The following is a 21,774-nucleotide window of genomic DNA, read 5'->3' as shown; positions in this document are numbered from 1 at the left end:
TATAAGGACCAAATTCCATCTTCAGTATTTAATTTCAATCTCTTTGGCAAAAAAAAAAGATTGTACTGGCATGTGGTGTATTGCCCAAGAATTCAGTTTTGATTCTCAAAGTTAGTAAGTGCACCAACAAATTGCATATAGCAATCTTTGGTATTAAATTAGGATCCTATCTAACAGCATCTGAGGTGTGAGTTCCCCTTGAACCAGTTTCCCACTCATGTATTAGTTTACACTCCAGGTCATTTAAAAAAGTTAAAGTAATCATTTTTATTTTACATCAGAATAATGCACACACAACACCTTGCTAGAATGATTTTTGTAGAAAAGGCAGGGACATTTTCTGCAAACAAGTCATTGAACAATCACTTAAAAAACACACCCAACATACTATTTAATGAAAAACGAACAGCTAAACTGGAATTTGCTATTTACTCAGAAAATGTTGCACAAGTGAAGGGGGTATTAGAGCCTAAAACCTTTAGAACACTGCTCACTTTTCTACCGGAGAAAAAAAAATCAATACTGTAAATGATATGTGCACCATTCTGAGCCAAAAGGCAAACATATGAATGTTAAACTGTAGTCCATACATTTAATCATAATCTGGGCTATAACCAGCTGGGACTTCCTTTCATTTCTCTCGGTCATGCGTGTCAATGTAAGTAGGGAGGGTTATGTTCTAAACTAATACTCAGCTATATTTTGTCTAGACTACAGCATGGGTGGCTAACCTGTGGCCCTCCAGATGTTGTTGGACTCCTATTCTAATCAGCCCTGGCCAGCACAGCAAATAACCAAGGATGATGGAAGTTGCAATCCAGCAACATCTGGGAGGGCCAAAGGTTAGCCAGCCATTTCAGAGCCTGCTTTTCATAGCAAAAATTAAGGGGCAGTTCTCATTTTGTTTCCTTTTTTGGATTTTCTTTTTATAAGCAGAGTGTAAGAATAAAAGCTACTTGTAGAACTGTGATAGGATCTGGCATATAAAATTATGCACACCCCTACACATAGGATCTCCAAAGCATCATTCTTTGGAATGGGAGGGGCTTGCCATGAGAATAGGGGTAGGAAGAAGAGACAGCAATCCACTCGTACTACTACCCCTCACACACATAAATGCTTTGCAAATATGCCTTGCTTGCGGCCTACAGAGCAACTGATTGTTTGGAGGTAATCAGTGTTATTGAACCCAATGCCTATACATGTTATGTCAGTAACTTCTGAATCCAGAACCCAATCTATCCCCAACTGTCACTTCAATTTTAAAAGAAAGATTATACAATGTGCTCTTTTCACAATTTGAGGTGCTTCGATTTTATACTCTAGCATTCACATCCACGCATAAAAATATAAAACAAGATTCACCCCAAAAAACCAGTTAATCACACTTTTGAATAATTTCCATCTCTGCACTGGATCACATGAATGCTTTGGCCACTGCAAGATGGCTTGCAATAAAGCCTGCTTCCCCCGCCCCTTTTGGAGCTTCATATGCTTTGTCTATGGCTATATTAATTGTAATACATGTAGTGGGTCTGAAAAACCAGAATGATTTAATGGGCAGCTTGATGCTGCACTTTGCCTTGTGGAATTATCACATACAGTACCTCCAGAGAATGTTGCATGTTTTTATACAAACAAGTAACTATAGGGTCTACTGTCTTTTGTATTTGCTTTTATACAACAAATTAAACAAACTGGATAAGCAGTTTCTAGAACACAATATTTTACTCTTATTCATAACAATGGAAGAATATAGCTTTCTAAAGCCTGAATTATAATACAACACACCACAGCAGGATACAGAGAGATGTGGACACTCGGGCTTTTCAGCCTCACTACTCTGGTAGTTGTCCCTATAACAACCCACCCCAAAAAGTTGAGGGTCACAGGGGTAATATCCAATATTGCGATGGACTATCACATTCAGGAACTTCTAGCCTCTAAATTTAGTGCAACTTTGATTTAGAAGTACCTAGTCTTAAGAAGGCAGATGCTTATACAAGTTTTGCCAGTAACTTACTTATTTTAAAATAAAATCAAGGGATTTGCACTGATTTTACATTTGTGCTGAACTGTGAGAGTTCAAAACTGCTAATGTTTCTTTCTTCTGAGCTTTCTTCAACAAAAAAGAAGTCTGCTAATATTTTATTGGAAGCTCCATTAATTTAATATACACCATTGGATTTTTGTAGGTATTTCCACAAAGTCTGCTATGCTCTTAGCAAACTTTTTGTCAAATCACTATTGAACTTTATAAAGAATGTTGGGGCAAAGGTAACATGAAAAAAAATCTTAGTCCATTAATTCAGTTGTCTCAAGCAAGCAATGTCTTGAACTTTCCTGTGCAAGCAGATAAGCAAAGTGGTCCACATGAGTGACAATGCTGGTGATTAATGCACCCCATTGCTTGCAACAGGCATTCTGCCAGGAAATCCAATCCCTGGCATAAAAAGCCAGTGCCGTTCTTTAGATTGCCATGTTGCAAGGGTTTTGGGGTAAGATTTAACAAGAGATTGCAGACCTTGAAACCTACCCACAAACCTGTTTAATTTTACAAGAGGATTCTTTGATTTTTTTTATCATTAAGACAGTCATAACACTAGGAACAGTAAAAATGAAATAAAGGAATATGCCATTTTACAAGTCTAAAACCCGTTTTAATCAGATTTAATTTGACCACAGCTACCTATTTGCAAACTACAGAAATCTGAGTATTAGGAAATTAGCATTATCATCAAATGGAAGTCATTGTGGCATATACAACTATATTCAAGCTATTACAATTTTTTCAATAAAAAAAGACAGCCAATACTTGCTTACTAAACAAAACTGAAGTTGGGCATCTGCATGTGAAGAAATCATACTGCAGGATTGCCTCTCAAAAATTGGCATCTTAAACAATGTTGCTAACTGGCAATAGTTCCACATGGTAACTGTCCCAACCATCACTTTTTTCTGAAATGTCACATCTGAGACTAAATTAAAAATTAAGTTACATGGTTATTTAATGCAACTAGAAATGTGCCACAAAATTATTTTTACAATACATTTCTGCTGAAATAATTCCTAGGTGAAGCTTTTTTATACACATATACAAAGTTTAGACAGCAATATACACATAAATCACAGTGAGGATGCTGGTAAGTTCACCATCTGTAGTGTAGATACAAAAAATGCAAAGCAGCCTTCAAAGAGAACAATGCTACACAGCAAGCAGAGCTGGCCTGTTAAACAGCAAAACATCAAAAGGTCCCCAAAAATGGGATACAGTGCAGGAAAAGCAGCATGCGCTTTTATACAAATAGCAGTTTATGGCTAATGGTTGACATAACTGTAGTAACAAAGACTCTTGAGCGGCTGTGCATAGTTAAAATTCCTATGTCATTTGTTTCTCTTTATACCACTCCACAAATTCATCCAGCAACACTGGCCCTGCAAGAAAGAAAGTCACAAAAAAAACCTTTTCACATTCAGGAGAAAAGTCTTAAGGAACAGTTTCTGGAACACACAGTACAAAATGATGTTTGTTTTTCATGCAAATACATACATGCTCCATCTTCATCATAATTGCTAAGGTCAAGATTAATGGTTCTGCTGAATTCCAGAACGTTGCACCATTGGTCCTTGTTGATGACCTTGTACTTAGATTGCTGCTTAAAAAAAGAGCAATAGTTACTGAAAACAGAATTCTGATTTTAAAATTATGTGAATTTGTGGACACTTCAAAGATTCAAAATGCCTCAAGGGCATTATGAAAGCCAGTTTTAAGATTATAACAAGCAAGCCTTATACACTGAAACCTAACAACCATAGCTATAATGCTTGAGGAAAAAACTCAGGAATAAACTCTGCTTTACTTTCTAGTATCTGAATGTTAAGAAAGTCAAGGATTCATGACTTATTTGAAAGAAATCTTTGTCACTTTGAAGGACTACACGCAACACAGCTATTTGATTTATAGTTGACCTGTAGAGCTAAAAATGAAATGTGTGCTGGTGGACTTTCATTTGTGTTTTGAAAAGTTATAAACACCATTTTCAGCTTCTCAGTAGGAGTATGTATGGGTATGCTGTTTCACTGTTGAAAATTAATAGGGGTGATAAGTCATAATCCACAAAACTTCTCAACAATTTAGATCACACTTAAGATAAGCTCCATATACTACTAGATGCCTAAAGGAGTTCATGTACATTATTAGTCATCTTTATCCTGAAAGGTAAGCCAGCTTTACCCACATATTAAAGAAGGGCAACAGAGGCTGAGGTGAAGTCGGATGTTTAATGTCACTCAAAGTCATTAATGACTTCTGTTTATCAGAAATTATGAATGATAATAGATATGAAAGCCATCTAGGTGTAACCCAGTATCTACCATGCTATGTAAGTTGACTTGCAAAACAATTAATACAAATATTCAAGTTAGGCAGTAGAACTCTCAAACTAACTCTCTGCCAATTTCCAGTTTTAACTCTTGGTGCTGTATTTTTTTTTAAAGAGTTTAAAATATAAAAATGTGTTTCTACTTGTACCTCTAGGAACTGGTGAAATACTGGAAAGAGGGGCCATGTTTTTCCTAAAAGAAGTCCTAACATACACTTGGCAGTATTTATATCTAGGCTTCGCTGGTCCTTTTCCTGTCAAAGAGAAAAAAATAAACCTAGATTTATCTGCAACATTTTTCATTTGAACTAGTACACAAGTCAGTTTATTCTTTACAACATATAACTATATTTTGATTATCTTCATTAAGTTCTCTCATTTTTTAATTGTTTAAAATATACACAGTGAAGCCAGACCTCCTGCCCAGAGCTACTGAGGAGCTACTTCCAGCATCCAAGGCATGCATCCATTCTGCCTCCAAATCCAAGTAACTTCCTAACCTGAATAGCTAATTAAATGATGTATTCACATTTTCACTAGTTATTATTTTGATGCACTGTCTACTGCATAGTGGTATCCAGCAATATGTTCCTTTTCTTCTCCTGCAAGTTTGGAGGTCCTTCAGCTGGTCAGAACAATTACTTATCCTGTTCTCATCATTTCTCAGTATCAGAGAGCATGGGAAGGGAATGGTTCTACAGATTTTAGGACTCCAACCCAATTAGCCTCAACCCGCATAGTCAATTATCAGAAATCACAGGAACTGTTAAGTCCAGCAACATTTGGAGGGCCACAGATTCCCTATCCTTGTTGTAAGCTCTTCTAACAACTCTTTCAGAAATGCTGATATGCCTCTGCTCCTACAGAGAATATTGATCTATTTCAGATGTCATCAGCTGGTGGCACAGGTTTGGAATGTTCTTGTCTTTTCTTCCCTGACAGTCATTATGTATAGGAAAAGTCTGAATCCATTGGGTTCTCATTTTCTGACTGTGAAATGGATTGGCCAAGATGGTAGTCAGAGGAAAGAGGACTGCAGGAATGACTCTTGACTGTGTTTACTATTCTTGGGGAGAACCAAGTGAAGGAGATTTGTGATGGGGTAGGGTGGTCTGCTACTCTGAAAACTGCTGTTTTCAGAACGAAGACCTATCGAAAGAAACAAAATGTGCTTAGATGTCAAGCCAGGAACCAATCAAAATTAACACAAGAGCCAAGAGCAACAACAATGACTTGCAAATAATTCATATGAGTGACTTGACAGATTAACAAATAAACACAGTCGGACTAAAATTGTAAAAATACAGATGGAATTTTGCACAGTGAAAGAAACTTGACTAGTTTACTAGGAGTTATTAACATGAGTGTATAAACTCCGCATGAAAGCAACTGCATGAGAATTCATAAAAATAGAGTTCAGAACTTGAAACTACTCACGCGTGCAAAATCAAATGCGTATCTGTAAATAAGTTTAAAATTTGTAGGCTCATTTAATAAAGATCTCAAATAATCCAAAGAATTTCTTAGCTTCTCTGTTGTATCACATCTGTAAAATTAAAAACAAAATACCAATTTCACTCTTGGATCTTTAGTGGGACTGCTAAACATGATGCTATTTTTTAGCCCATAATTCAATAGTTTGTTTTAGAATTTATAAACTGTCTTTCCACAGTTAACTTATGGGGTTACAGCAAAATATAGTTGGTATTAAAACCTACTCTCCTGACATAATCTTAGAAAAGCAGGTAAATCAGTCTATAACTGAGAACTATGATGGTTCTTTCACATATAGCTCATACATGTTCATTAAAATAGCTGTAGACATCTGAAACCATATAATGCATATATACACAATAAAGACACCCACAAGGTATACAAGGAATTGCTGGATTATAAGGTATTAAAGGTATTAAAAGTTCCATTTCTGCAGATAGTGGAGTTACAGTTCATAAAATGATAATATGCCACTGGTAAATCTATTTCCCATATGATGATTAATACTTACTGCAGGGATGTCATTCCTTTTAACCATTCTTGCAACGTAAAGTAACCCATGTTCTGAGCATCCAGCTTCCAAGCTAAAACAAGCATGACTACCTAGTTTAAAAACCAAAAAACAAAACGTGTATGACAATTTATTGAACGCTTCTGAATCTCCACACAGGTTCACCTTTATCACCATCCTAGTTTCTTGTGCTAGGCCGAAAGTACCACCTATTTTATCTGTACCAAATAAAATGCTTTTAGAGGTCCTGTAAGAGTGTAAATTTCTCCTACTCGACCTCCCACTCTCAGCCAACTCTCCCAATAAGAATTAAAGTGTTACAAGCATCTAACACATTTCAATGCAGCAAATCCGCAAATCTGCAAAGGAAGAATGACATCTGAAGCAAAAGAAAAGCCTCCTGAGTATAACGCTGGACAGCAGCTAAAATTTGTACATTTGCTATATTTTCAACAGAATAAGAGCCACCGAGCCACTAACATTGGCTCTGCCCATGTTCAATCTTTCTCCTTCCCAGTGTGAACACCAAGAGCAACAGAGGGTTTGTCCAAGAGGCTCAACATTTCTCTCATTTCCACAAACAAGTCAAGACAAGTGGGGTAAGCAACTGAGTTGCATGAAGGGGGGGATGCTATCAAAGCATCTCAAAGAGTTCACTGCTGAATTCAATGAAGAAGAGAGTGAAAGAACCCTCTTTCTGTGTCTCAGAATGAATAGATAAGTTGTATAATAAAAGCAGTTCTGGCTAAGGCTTCTGTTGCTGTTCACTAAGGAGGAAGGAGTTAAACACTTAGCCTGTCCCACAGGCAAAAGGCTGAGGTGCAAAACAGGGAGAGACTTTGGGCATGGAGACTATATCGGGAGCCAAAGGAAAAACACCTAAGTGTAGGATGCATCCCCGGGCTGGAAGTTCCTATCCTTAACATGTAAATTTATGTCATTTGGTAAGTCACTACTTATTTTGGCACTGGCAAAGCCATTTCTTAATACAAAAAAGCAAATATTTTTATATGCATAAACAAATACAAATTAAATATCAGTATAATACGCTATAAACAGGCCGAGAAAGAAGGGCTACTGGGAAGTTGCCTCTTCCCTCTCAGCAAGAACACAACCCTTCTCTTTTTTTTAGCGTAACATTTTAAATAGCTGCAATGCATAAGCTACTTGAAGGGCTTGGGATGGGGCAGGAAATAACCTGAGTGAATATTACAAGAACTGTACTTCCTCATTTTTCATTATCTGAAAGTGAACAAGCTCTCTGACACCTGTAATGAACCTGAACGTACATTTTCTGGTTCAACCCCAATGTCCTCACAGAATTTCTCCATTCCTTCAGGACCCACAATATCATCTGTTCCTACAAGCAAATGAGATTGTGTTACTTCCATCTGTAAACATATAATTGTAATATTTCAATCGTCCAAAAATATTTGGTCGGAGACATTGCATCCCACAAGTATGTGACTGTTCAAACACTGTTCTATGCATGGGGAGATGGACAGCAGGCACCCAGCTCAAGCAGTTCCTCCCCACTCCACCCTCTAAGTACTCTACCTTAATTATACATATCCATTTTATACTCTGCACAACATGCAAAAGTTCAAAGATGAGATTTCATCTGTCTCTCCATACTGAACTGGGGGTCTCATTTGAAAGGCTGTATCCTACAAAACAGCATTCCAATCATAGTTAAACCCTATCCTTTCATCTTTGCAGATTTACAGTCACTGCTCCATTAAGAGAAGCAGCTAGCCAAAAGTTAAACATGTAGCAACTTCAACTTGACTTCAAACTGCAGCCTTTTATATCATGAGATAAAATGCAATTCTCATTAATGCAACACACAAATGTAGCTGAAAAAGCATCTCCAACTTAAAGCTAAAGTTCAAGTTGCATCAGCACTGAAAGTAAGTGTTCACTACCTTATTTACTCTTTCAGGAAGCAGAAAGCATCTAAACTCTTTTTATGGAAAATGTTAATGATCTGCATATTTTTGTTATAAAACACCTTTATATTCAAATTGGAATGGATATTTGAATATTCTTCTTGAAATTTCAAATTATCTGGGTAGCCAAGAATAATCAATACATATATTTGCTAACCTGCATATTCATAGAACCATTCTAAGCACCTTTTGCTTGAGAACATGTCATCTTCTGTCTTTATTCTAGCAGAATCATATTTTCTGTACATTCTAATAAAGGGAAAGAGATCCAGAACTTAATACACAAGTTATAGAACATATATAAGTATTAATACAAGTTACCACCAAACTTTTCAAGTAGCCTCTTGCTTCTAGCTAATCCATTAATTTTCAGAACTTTGAGACAACTAAATGAAAACAAGCACAGAACAATTTACAACAAACAGAGCATTCCAACTTAACTTACAGATACCACTATCAGAACCTAAAGCTATAACAGCTGGCATTTTGTTGCAGGAGAAAGACCAAACATGGAACTCATCTTTTAACCTTGTGAGATCATCAGGCCATTGCCACAGAGGGCAAGAAAAATCCCTGCACTGTGACACACACACACACACACACACACACACACACACACACCGGGATATTCCAGATGTCTCTGAATTTTTGACTATCAAGCCTCTAGCTGTGGATATAAGGAAGAACATGCAGGATTTATCCTGGTTTGATAACTATGGTATGCACAAGCCACAGTTTTCCGTATTCAGAAACTGTAACTTGTTCAAAATCATGACCTGAAGCTTAATGTCCCTTCTCCACACATGGAAGGGGAGGGAGAAAATCACATAAGCCAAGGCTCACCGTTATTTATATACATAAAGGCAAGCTATAGTTTGTTGAAAATGGAAATGGACTACCTTCAAGTCAATCCCAACTTATGGCGACCCTATGAATAGGGTTTCCATGGTAAATGGTATTCAGAGGTGGTTTACCATTGCCTTCGTCTGAGGCTGAGGGGCAGTGACTGGCCCAAGGTCACACAGTGAGCTCCATGGCTGTGAGGTCTCCCAGGTTGTAGTCCAGCGCCTTAACCACTACACCACAGTGGCTCTCTACAGTTTGTTATTACATCTAAACTGGGCCAACATTTTCATTCTGGCTCATATAATTTCAACAAACTGTAACTTTTCCAGAAACCAGGACTGGGGAGAGGGAGAAAGGGAAAGAAGAATAGATAATCTGATTCTTATGTAAACACCAAAGCTGTCAGAGTAATCTTTGCATTCCATAGGACACTATCAGTTTTCATAATAATCAAGGATGTAAAATCCACAAATCTAATCCCCAAAATGCTTCATCTTAAATAATTTTCTATGACAGAAAGCCCTGTCTTCATATTTAGTTATTACAAAGCCATGCCTCAAAGACTGTAGACCACCAGGGCTCTAAGACATAAGAAAATAAAACCTGCTATCTCCACTTAGCAAACCAGTAGTAAAACTGAAATTTTAGTCCACATCTCTTGACCTGCTATTATGACTCCTGACTGAAAGACTCAAAGTAAGATCACGTACCCATCATGTCTACTTTTTTTAGCCGACAGGTCATCTCCAGCTGCAGGTCGCCTCTTTTTTCTTGGAGGCATCACTTTACTGAAGCAGTCTGATGAACTGCACGACCTGAGACTTCCTGTGGAGTAATTTAGGAAAGCAGTGCAAGGATTAAACAAATGTAAACCCTTTAAAAACAGTTCTACTCCAAAAGAATATGAGGCACCTCACAAATTGAAAACACAAACTTTAAAACAATAAATCATAACAAAATAAGCAGAAGGGAACTAAAGCTTCAGCAGAAAAGAGTAAAACACTAAATTCTCATCTATTATAAAACAGATAGACTGAAAATTAAAGGCCAAGGCAAATAAAATTAAAGGCCAAGGCAAATAAAACCCAGCACTTAAAATCAAGAGTATGTGCCAGGTATCCAGAGATGTTCCAAAGTTGGGGTCCCATTATGAAGAAGACCTGACTCCAGGCCATTTAAAATCTGCATGAAAGTTATCCAAAGGTATCAGAGAACAGGCAAGTTCAACCAGGAGCAGGCAGCTCTTCAAATACATCATTGTTTGGGAAGTGGGTACACCAGCACTTTAAGCTGTAGCCAGTGAAATTCTTGAAAATGGCAAGACATTGCCTCTGCAGGTCATAACATAGCTGACAAGTCTTGAACTACCTTATGTTTCCAAGGGATCTTCAAGGGCACCACTTCAACATATAACACATTACAGTAGTCAACCATGGATATTACTAGGATATGGATAACCATGCCCAGACTATATCTTTCTACACAGGTTGCTACTTGGGGATCCAGAATAAGGGCCAGTTCCAACAGCACTCCCAAAATGTGATTCTGATCCTTATAGGACAGGGCTACCCCATATAGGACAGGTTTAACCCCACTTCTTCAGTCAAACAGACTGCCCATCAATAGCAGCTCTATCGTGTCTTGACTGAAATTCAGTTTATTTGTTCTCATTTAATCCATTACCAATCCCAGGCACCAATTCAGTACTTCTACCTGACTGACAAAAAGGAGAAATTGACCTGGGTCTGTTTCTAGAGCTTACTTTAAATCAGGAGTTCCCAAACTGTGGTCCATGGACAAGCTTCATTCAGGTGGTCCACAGCCTGCCTTTGGATTTGTGGCTGAAGATGAAGACAGCACCATCCATCTCATTAAATACTCATATTGATTTTTAACTGTATGTTATTGTTTCTTTTTCCCCTTACGTTGTATATTATTGTATTGCGATTTGAATTGAATGGAATTCAAACGGTAATTCAATAAAATACAATATATAATGTATCAGCAGCAATAACATATCATTAATGATCATACAGTGTTTGGCACAATGTATTACAATTGCTACAAAAGGCAAAAATAATAATACAGTGGTCCACCAAGTCCCTCAGCAATTTTCAGATGGTCCATAGGGGGGAAAAGTTTAGGAACCACTGCTCTAAATCCATGGAGGATCTCACTCAACAGTTTCACTAGGGGGTCAAAAAGCAGCACAATAAAAGAGAGCCCTGTAGAACCCCATATTGCAGAGCAACAGTTCCCCCAGTACCTACTTTCTGAAATGCCAAGGTAAGAGCACAACCATAAGCACATGGTGCCACCCATTCCCAACCCACCCAGGTGGTCCAAGAGAAATTAAGAGTCAGTAACCAGAGATTATTCATCAGGTTGACCAAAACTGTATCTGTGCCAACCTCAAGCCTAATTCCAGCTTGAAATGTATCCAATACAGCCAATTCAAGGGCACAAACTGCACAATATGAAGATGGACTAGACTCCAATGTAAGGCATGGAGATGTAGAATCCAGTTACTGCTCATTATGGTATTACACGAATCTGTAAGATCTTTGTCAATGGTTAATTCATTCTTGATGAGAGAACAGATGTAATCTGGTTCCCTCTGCTTCTTCCACCTTCCTTTCCCCAACAGCTGAGTGGAGATCCCTCTTGAAATACTCACTTCTCCCTCACCTTGCCCCAGGCTCCTAAAAATGGCAGCTGGCTTGGGTAGCAATACCTCTTTTGTACAGCTCTATTCCTTGTTCTCACTGGTGTCAAATGCGCTTCTCTGAACGGTAAGGAGAGGAGTCTGCTCAGGGAAGAGCATCTACCCAGAGAACAAGGAACAAAACCGGTTCTAAAAACAAAATATTTTAAATCAGTCTTCAAGCTGCATACATTTGCACATATTCCCCAGAAACAGCAATATGCTAGTTCCTTCCCACACTATTTAACACTTGGCAACTTATGACCTGTACTTTACCCTTTATAGAATGGCTGGGTAAGTGTCAGTTTTGTGGTATTTCTCTTCACAGAAGTCTGAAAACATACTTATTTGTATGCCACAGGAGGTGTTGTATAGTAAAGACACAGACACTTTTTAGTGTTCTATCATTAAAAAGCAAAACACTTCTAATTTTTGTATTTGTCCACCAGCAGATTATCTTCAGATGCAATGTCCAAACCAAAAGTAGAATCAGCCAAGCAACCCTATTCAGGCACTATCAGAACACCAGGCATGTGGTGTTCTTGTTGTACTTAATTTATTCATTTTTTTAAGGTATCTCTTAAAATTCAATTCTATGCAAGCTTGCTCACAAATGCAGGACCTACCTCCTTTCTCTTGCCAAGTCGAATGTTGCCTCATGAAGATACTTGCTCACCTACCCCCAGCCTTGCATTGTTTCTACATCCTGCACCTATCGACCCCATAGTCACTATTAATATGTACCATTCTCTCCTACCCAAATCGAAGCATATAGGGAAAGTAAAGGTCAGCACACAGTTAAGTGACCACTGCTCTTGTAATGTCCTCAGCTTCAGTGTTTCCCTCTCCCCACCCCAAAACAGTGGAAGAGAACTGGGTCTGAAAGATCTGGAAAGGCATGGGTGCACAGAACTTAACCTGTAAGCAAGCACAACATGCGAGACTACTACAGAACATCTTTACTGATTATATGACATGGAAGCTGAAATGAGAGCCTTAAAGTTACAATCTTGATGCTTTTTTATGCATGTGACTTTGTAAAAGCCTTAACTGACCTCTTCAGCTGAAAAACCTTTGATCCTAACTTTGAAAAAATAAGCAATCGAAGTGAAAGGCAATAGTTCAGTGTTAAAGATCATGCTTGTCACACAGAAGGTACCACACTTGAGAAAGATCTCTGCCTGATGCATGGGAGAACTACTGCCAATCTCTTTTGAGCCAGATAAACCAATGGTCAGACTTAGTTCGATACAGCTTAATATGCTCCTAACCTATTGTCTACACTGATGTTATCAAATGCATGACATTAAGAGTTTCCACTATAACAGTGCTATTCAAGTTCTAAAATTCAATAGCTGTTTTCAAAAGAAAACTTGTTTTAAAAATGTTTCAAAAAAGGTTGCAAGGAATAGCCAACTCTTGAATCTGATTATTTGCATAGGCTAATAAGTTAACAATAAACTTAAAGCCATCTCATTATAGGCTTAAGTCCTCTGCTGCTTGTTTTAGCAATTGAAGTCCAACACATTCTTGCAAGAACCCATCACTCATACTATAAGAACTGGCATCAGTATCGAAAAAGAATGGACTCTTAAAAAAGGGGTAAGCTAAGACTGGAGCATTCACAAGTGCCTTGTTCAGTTCCTGGAAAGCCCTATCGCATCCACATACCACTATAATGGCTTCCCCCTCCTGCCCAGCCTGGGGTTTTTGCTATATTGTTAACTCCACAATGCCCAACAAAATTTTGTATCTCAATTAAAGTCTTAGGAATGGGCCAGTCTTCTATGGTGGCTGTTTTTCCTTGTCTATTGCAATTTCCATTTCATTTAAAGTATGCCCTGTGTCAGCTCTACACTGCATCAGCAGTGTCGGGGGGGCTGGAAATTCCTGGGTCTTTGGCAGGGAAGGAAAGTCCTTAGCCAGCAGTCAGGTTGTAAATCTGCCAGGCCTATCCGAAGCGTACTTGCCGAGTCAGAAGTCCAGAAGCGAGGTCAGTGGAGGTCCGGGATCAATTGCCAAGGAGGTCAGTCAAAGAGATGCTCCAGGGAAACTAGGTCTACACAAAGCCACGCCTGACGTTGCAGTCAGCAACAAGCTGCAATCAAGGTGTGCCTTATAAAGAGCAGGATGGACAGCAGGTGTGAGCCCTCAGCGTTTGGGCCTTAAGGAGACAGGCCTGCCTCTCTTCTGCCTGACCTTCTGCTGTCTACGTTCTGCAGGTGAGGGGGGAGTATCCTGTTCACTGTCTGTGTCTGGCTGCAGGGCCTCTGCAGTCCCTGGGGTGCTCTGCAGCTGAAGGGCAGGGGGGAGTATCCTGTTCACTGTCTGTGTCTGGCTGCAGGGCCTCTGCTGTCCCTGGGGTGCTCTGCAGCTGAGGGGCAGAAGGAGCTGAATTCTCAGGAGGCTCCTCCGTGTCTCCTGCTGCTCCTGGGTCTGCTGCTGTTACTCCCGAGTCGTCCTCATCTGAGGAGTCCTCTGACGGGGCCATGACACTATCCCCCGCCCCACGACCAACCCTCCGCCTCCCGCCGGGGCCCGGCTTATCCGGGTAGCGCTGGTGGAAGCGCCGGACCAGACAAGGGGCATGCACCTGCGCCACATCTTCCCATGAGCGTTCCTCAGGGCCGTACCCCTGCCAGTCTATGAGGTACTGGAGGCGGCCCCGATGCCTCCGGGAGTCCAGGATCTGCGCCACTTCGAATTCCTCTTCCCCATTGACTTGTATCGGTGGTGGGGGCCATGGTTGACTACCCAAGGGGTGAGGCGGGAGAGCGGGAGTCAGCAGTGATCTATGGAAGACAGGGTGAATGCGGAAGGAGGCAGGGAGTTGGAGCCGGAACGCCACCGGGTTAATTTGCTGGGTGATCCGGAAGGGACCTGCATTCCGAGCCTACAGCTTGTGAGACGGCCGTTGCGAACGCAGGAATTTGGTCGAGAGCCATACCCGGTCCCCTACCTTCAGCGGCGGGCCTGGTTGGCGGTGGCGGTCAGCAAAGCGCTTATACGTGTCCTTGGCCTGCTCCAGCTGCTCCTTCAGGACTGCCTGCAGGGCTTGCAACTCCTACAGCATGACATCCGCAGCGGGGACCAGCGACGGGGGTCGCACTGAGGGGAAGAATCGGGGGTGGTAGCCGTAAGAGGCAAAGAACGGGGTCTGGCGCGTGGAGGCATGCACGGAGTTATTATACGCGAACTCCACCAGCGGTAACAGATCCACCCAATTGTCCTGTTGGAAGCAGGTGTAACACCGCAGGTATTGTTCGACGGTGGCGTTGGTACGTTCTGTTTGTCCATCTGATTGAGGGTGGTGGGCGGAGGACAAGTGGATCTGGACGTTCAGGGCCCGAAACAGGGCCTGCCAGAACCGGGCGGTGAACTGGGCTCCTCGGTCAGAGATCAGGTGGTCGGGGAGGCCGTGTAACCGGAAAACCTGGGTCAAGAACAGTTGCGCAGTTTCTGGGGCAGAGGGTAGGCCGGCACAGGGGAGGAAATGGGCCATCTTGTTGAACAGGTCTACGACTACGAGGATGGTGGTCATTCCCCGGGAGGCCGGTAAGTCCGTGATAAAATCCAGGGAGACCGAGCGCCAGGGCCCGGGGGGGGGGTAGGCAGTGGGAGCAGGAGCCCCAGGGGCTTGCCGGGGTGGCTCTTGGCTCGCTGGCAGGTATCACAGGCCGCTACATAGTCCTTGACGTCCGCTTGGACCCGGAGCCACCAGAAATCCCGTAGGACCAGGTGGAGGGTTTTATATGTTCCAAAATGCCCTGCCGGCTGGCTGTCATGGCAGAGGTGGAGCACCTCTCCCCGCAGAGCTCCCGGGGGAACGTACAATTGGTTCCGGTGATACAAGAGGCCCTGCTACAAGGAAAAGGGGCTGTCCCGGGCGGGCATCCCTGACTGGAGCTCTCGCTGCTGGGCCAGGGCGTAGGGATCCTTTTGCTGCTGTTACTGCACCCGGTCCAAGAGGGGTTGTGGCTGGTGGGTAGCGGCGAAGTTCTCTGGGCGAAGAATTGAGCGAAGGGGGCGATCGACCTGCTCGGCTCGGTATTCTGGCTTGCGAGAGAACGTGTCTGCTAGGGTGTTTCGGCGGCCAGGGAGGTAGGTGACCGTGAACTGGAACCGGGAGAAAAACAGGGACCACCGGATCTGGCATTGGTTCAGCCGTCGGGCGCTTTGCAGGTGCTCCAGGTTTCGGTGGTCTGTTCGTACCTGGACCGGATGGCGTGCCCCTTCCAGGAGATGACGCCAGGTCTCGAAGGCTACTTTGATGGCCAGTAACTCCTTCTCCCAAATGGTGTAGTTCTGTTCCGAAGTGTTGAGTTTCCGGGAGTGGAACGCACAGGGGAGCAGGGACTGCTTGCTCCCCACCAGCTGAAGTAGGACCGCTGCCACTGCCTTATCCGATGCATCGGCCTCCACTATGTAAGGTCGGGTAGGGTCGGGTTGCTGGAGGATGGGTTCAGATGTAAAGGCGTGTTGGAGGCGCCGGAAGGCCTGTTGAGCGGCCTCGGTCCAAACAAACTTCTCTTTGCCTCGAAGCAGGTCTGATATGGGCGTGGTGAGTTCGGAGAAGTGGGAGATGAACCGGCGGTAATAGTTGGCGAAGCCCAAGAAGCGCTGCACATCTTTGGGGCTTCGCGGAGCTGCCCAGTGGAGGATGGTCTCAATTTTGGCGGGGTCCATCTGGATACCCGAGGGCGAGATCCGATGGCCTAGGAAATCCACGGTCGTGAGGTCAAAGGCGCATTTTTCGAGCTTGGCGAAGAGGCGGTGCTCCCGCAGGCGCTGCAGCACCGCTCGAACGTGCTCCTTATGTTCCGAGGGGTTCCGCGAGTAGATCAGGATGTCATCCAAGTAGATCACCAGGAAGCGGTCTAGGAGGTCCCGGAAGATGTCGTTCATGAAGTGCTGGAAGACGGCAGGAGCGTTGCACAAGCCAAACAGCATCACGGTGTACTCAAAGTGCCCATAACGGGTGCGGAAGGCCGTCTTCCACTCATCACCCTCCCGCATACGCACCAGGTTGTAGGCCCCTCTCAGGTCTAGTTTGGTGAAAATGCGAGCGCCCCGCAGCCGCTCTAACAGTTCTTGGATCAGGGGCAGAGGGTAGCGATTCCGAACTGTAATCTGGTTGAGGGCGCGGTAGTCATTGCACAGCCGGAGTTCCCCACATTTCTTTTTGACAAAGAGGACAGGGGCGGCTGCAGGGGATGTGGAAGGGCGAATGAACCCTCGGCGCAGGTTCTTGTCGAGGAACTCTCTGAGGGCTGCCAGTTCGGGTTCTGACAGTGAATAAAGCCGGCCCTCCGGGGAGCAGGGCAATGGGACAGTCGTAAGGACGATGGGGCGGCAACTGGTCTGCCTCTTGCTTCCCAAACACATCCGCGAACTCCCGGTACTGTTCCGGTAAGGCCTCGGGCACGGAGCTTGCCTCCTGGGTCATCAGGATGCGCTCCTTCGGCCTCCAGCAGTTGGCTTGGCAATAGGGGGATCCGAGGGTCAGTCGGCCCGTGGACCACTGGATGATGGGGTCATGCCGCTGGAGCCATGCCAGGCCCAGCACGACCGGGAAGTGGGGTGCGGCAGCCAGGTAGAACTGGAGGTTTTCCTCGTGCTCCCCCAGGGCCATGTCGAGCGGCACTGTCTCCTATACTACAGGGCCCGAGGCGAGAAGCCGGCCATCAATAGTCTCCACCAGGAGGGGGCGGTGAATGGGTTGACTAGGAACCCGGTGGAGCTTGGCAAAGGACACGTCCATAAAATTGCTGGTGGATCCTGAGTCCAGCATGGCGGGTACTTGTAGGGTCCCGCTTCCGGGGACTGTCAGTGCGATCAACACGGTCAGATGCTTGGGCGGTGAGGAACTGAGGTGGCAGACCCCTTGAACCATGAGGGTGCCCCGGCTCAGGGGCCTGTGAAGGCCGGGGCATGGGCGTTTCCCGAGGCAGGGGCTGTGGGTCGTTTCGCGGAACACTGGGCTGCAAAATGTCCCGGGGCCCCGCAATACAGGCAGAGGTCCTGTTGCCGGCGTCGCAGCTTTTCGGCTGCAGAGAGACGTGGCCGAGCCCCTCCCAGCTGCATCGGTTCTGCCGGGGGTGTAGGGTCCTTGCCGACAGGCTCCAAGGGCCCAGCCACTGGGGCTGATGCTCTGTAGACTGGCCGGGGTCGGTTGGCAACACGCCTGCTTTCCAGCCTCCCGTCAATCTGGAGACACAGGCATATGAGGGCTTGCAGGGTTCCAGGGCGCTCCACCCTAGCTAGCTCATCCAGGAGCTCATCCGACAGCCCCTCCTGAAACTGGTCCATGAGAGCAGCTTCGTTCCAGCCCAGGGTTTGTTGCAATAGACGAAAGTCTGTTACATATTCCCCCAAGGGGCGTCGGCCTTGCCGCAGCCTGCGTATCCGGCGGTTGGCTGTGGCAGATTGGACTGGGTCCTCGAACATAGCCTTCAGTTCTCTGGTGAAGGCGGCTAGGTCGTTGAGCACGGGGCTCCGCTCGAGGAGCAGGGGCGTGGCCCATCTAGCTGCCGCCCCGGTGCAGAGGTTAATCAAGAATCCCACCCGGGTCTTATCATCTGGGAAGGCCTCTCGGCGTAACTCCATGAAGAGCTGGGCCTGGGCCAAGAAGGCTGAGAGCTGGTCGGAAGCCCCAGTAAATTTATCTGGGAGAGTCACAGGGCACTTGGCTCTCCCTGTAGGGAGAGGGGGTGGGGCTGCTGCTAGCTGGGTTTGCAAGCCTTGGATGGCCAACAACAGCTGGTCTACTTGTGAGCGCAGGAGCAAGTTTTCCTGCTGGAGTTGCTCCATGGTCAGCACTTCCCCCACTCCTTTGTTGCCTGCTTTGTTTGGGCTGACTGCAAACTGTCAGCTCTACATTGCATCAGCAGTGTCAGGGGGGGCTGGAAATTCCTGGGTCTTTGGCAGGGAAGGAAAGTCCTTAGCCAGCAGTCAGGTTGTAAATCTGCCAGGCCTATCCGAAGCGTACTTGCCGAGTCAGAAGTCCAGAAGCGAGGTCAGTGGAGGTCCGGGATCAATTGCCAAGGAGGTCAGTCAAAGAGATGCTCCAGGGAAACTAGGTCTACACAAAGCCACGCCTGACGTTGCAGTCAGCAACAAGCTGCAGCCAAGGTGTGCCTTATAAAGAGCAGGATGGACAGCAGGTGTGAGCCCTCAGCGTTTGGGCCTTAAGGAGACAGGCCTGCCTCTCTTCTGCCTGACCTTCTGCTGTCTACGTTCTGCAGGTGAGGGGGGAGTATCCTGTTCACTGTCTGTGTCTGGCTGCAGGGCCTCTGCTGTCCCTGGGGTGCTCTGCAGCTGAGGGGCAGAAGGAGCTGGATTCTCAGGAGGCTCCTCCGTGTCTCCTGCTGCTCCTGGGTCTGCTGCTGTTACTCCCGAGTCGTCCTCATCTGAGGAGTCCTCTGACGGGGCCATGACACCCTGTACTTACATTTGGGGGGGTTCAGTTTCAAACTGGGCTCCTTTAGTTTATCACAGACTATTTACAAATACTCCAGTTCTTCTTAAAATGTCTGTACGCGTACCAGGATATCATCTGAATATAATAAGCAGGCCGTGAAGCATTCTCTTCATTAGCCTCTCAAAGGTTGCAAGAATGTTACACAAACGAAAGGCCATGACCCTAAATTACCATAGACCCCGCCCTGCTGTGAAAATAGTTTTTTTCTTTGTCCTTCAGGTCCATAGCCACATGCCAATATCCATTTTTGAGATCCAGCTTAGAAACCCATACTACTGAGTTTTAAAAACACATATGGTCGTTCTGTCTCCTCACACTGAACCTTAGAAGCCAACTGATTTTCCCCCTCCCCAGTTTTAATGTGAATTCATCTCCTTTGTTGATCTTAATTTCTACAGTCAGGACACGAACAAGTTTCCCCTATACCTTAGATTCTTAAAAAGCACTACAATATACTTCATATTTAAGAGCTCTACCTGTTTGGGGATCGTCTTGACCAACGTCTTCTGTCAAATTCTGTAAAACATTTAGATCAATGCAGTTAACTGGGAATTTAGCTATTTTCATGTAGTTTTCAAATATCATCAGCTATCTCATTTCATCTTATCACTTCCCATCCCTTTCTCTATTTCTCCCTATGGTAAATTTTAGATTGTAAGCTACTCAGGGCAAGGACCTATCACTCTGTAAATGCACATTTTTTTTCTTAAAGGCATAACATTTGAGGTTATATAGTACTTCCCATGATAAGCCTGCTGTAAAGTTGTACAGTTTTTTCCACATTCAAGAAACCTGTCTTAATTCCAAGAGATTTACGGGAAGACATTTATCACAGAACTCTTTCTGGGAAAAAGTGCATGAGATTTTCTGTCTTAAGAGGGACATGCTGCATGTGCCAACTCCTAACTGTTCTACAAGATCAGAATCATTTAGAAATTATTTATTTCTATTTAATGCCTGAAACAGTCAAAATGTGTGGGCACAATGAAGGCGCAGGTTTCTGACCGGTTTCCCAGAACAATTCCAATAACTCATTGATGCATGCAAACTTAACACCACAGCAACTACAACTTAATTTCTCCTCCAAATATATCGGAATATCTATCCTTACAACTTCCTACCAACTGATATGGCAAATAGATAAGCACTGCTGTGGATGAATGTACGTGATGTGAGATCTAGGCAATAAATCCAATTCTGTCCATCCTCCAACAGAATGTTGGTGGAAGATATTCCCCCTCATACACCCCAAAACTTGCTCTATAGGGTAGGGGACTGTTTTGAACAGGGACAGGGAATTTCTGTTGTGCAAGCAGAAAGTCTCTTGCATGGCCGTGGATGTCACCCCTAGAGCTCTGCTGAAGAATGGGTTTGAGAGAGAATCACATCGAAGAAGAAATTCCAAAAATATAAATTTGCCAACAGTAGGTCAGCTTCAGACACTAGTAAGCCTGTCCAGAAAGAATGACATCTGCAAATGGCTGCAGTAGGCATGTGGGGAAAAACAACTAAAATAAACTAATATGAGGGACTGGTTGCCAGAGTAGAGCTGGGGCTGTAAAGTGCTGTAGCTTTCTGAGCCTGCAATAAGAAGGGATAGTTGCTAGAAATAAACAACATAGCAAAAACCAAATGACACAAACAGAATACACAACTCCAGCTTGAGTTAGAAAAGAATAACACATCTGAAAGGCCCAACTCCTCTGAAAATACTGACATTTAAGGGAAGGCTTTCAGCAAGAAAAGCTGTGACAACACTGATTTAGGGTTGCCTTAGCTCAAAGGTTGGGGGCAAATTGATCTACTGCACTATGAGCACAGGAATGAGCATGTTGCCTTGGATAACCTGGCACATGCTACCCCTCATGAGCACGATTACTCTGAGCAGATAAAGCATCCCTTTTCCCTAGGCATACCTCATTTCATCCACAAGAAAAGGATATATGTGCCCCAGGACACTGCAGCCATTATATAGAGATCATCTGAAACAAAATCCCTGGTGCTTCTAGAAAGGTTGCCTGGGGAAAATAAAGTGTGAGAGGGGAGAGAGCTTCCTTTTCCCTACTTGTGAGGAAGTGCTCTGAAGAAAGTTACCCTTCACTCCTTGTCCTTTTCCTTTGTACCAATTCTAGCAATTTTTCTTTCCATTATTATGAAAACATCTCTAGTGTTTCCAGTAGAAAGGGGAGGCAAGGTTTCATCTCCAACTGCTGGGTATAAATGAATAAGGCTAACAGGCATGAAGGTCTGAAGAAACCTTCTCAGTTAATCATGTCTTCTCAACATACTTGTACTTGCAAAGGTACAGCCAGCTCTGGATACTCTGTTAAGGCACTTATCAGACACAAAAATGGGGTATCAAACTAAAGGACACAATTTCTAAAAACACAACAATTTTGCCCATGAGC

General features: G+C 43.8%; 1 protein-coding gene across 6 annotated transcripts in view; it reads right to left on the bottom strand.

The window, feature by feature from the left end:
• Positions 1-2,638: 2,638 nt before the first annotated feature.
• Positions 2,639-21,774, bottom strand: part of DCUN1D4 (defective in cullin neddylation 1 domain containing 4) — a 30,914-nt gene continuing 11,778 nt past the window's right edge. For 3 of the 6 annotated variants that reach the window (XM_061583822.1, XM_061583820.1, XM_061583817.1), the window contains exons 3-11: positions 19,843-19,882; positions 9,893-10,007; positions 8,494-8,585; positions 7,677-7,747; positions 6,388-6,479; positions 5,820-5,928; positions 4,532-4,636; positions 3,551-3,653; positions 2,639-3,435 (exon numbers count right to left, since the gene is read on the bottom strand). In XM_061583822.1, coding sequence (XP_061439806.1) covers positions 3,380-3,435; positions 3,551-3,653; positions 4,532-4,636; positions 5,820-5,928; positions 6,388-6,479; positions 7,677-7,747; positions 8,494-8,585; positions 9,893-10,007; positions 19,843-19,882 — 783 coding nt within the window. In that variant the 3' untranslated portion in view covers positions 2,639-3,379. The other 3 variants (XM_061583823.1, XM_061583821.1, XM_061583818.1) reach the window with 3 other exon arrangements.

Source organism: Rhineura floridana, chromosome 9 (assembly GCF_030035675.1).
Source record: "Rhineura floridana isolate rRhiFlo1 chromosome 9, rRhiFlo1.hap2, whole genome shotgun sequence".
In the NCBI taxonomy this organism is placed as follows: domain Eukaryota; kingdom Metazoa; phylum Chordata; class Lepidosauria; order Squamata; family Rhineuridae; genus Rhineura; species Rhineura floridana.
This window is presented reverse-complemented; position numbering and strand designations above follow the sequence as displayed.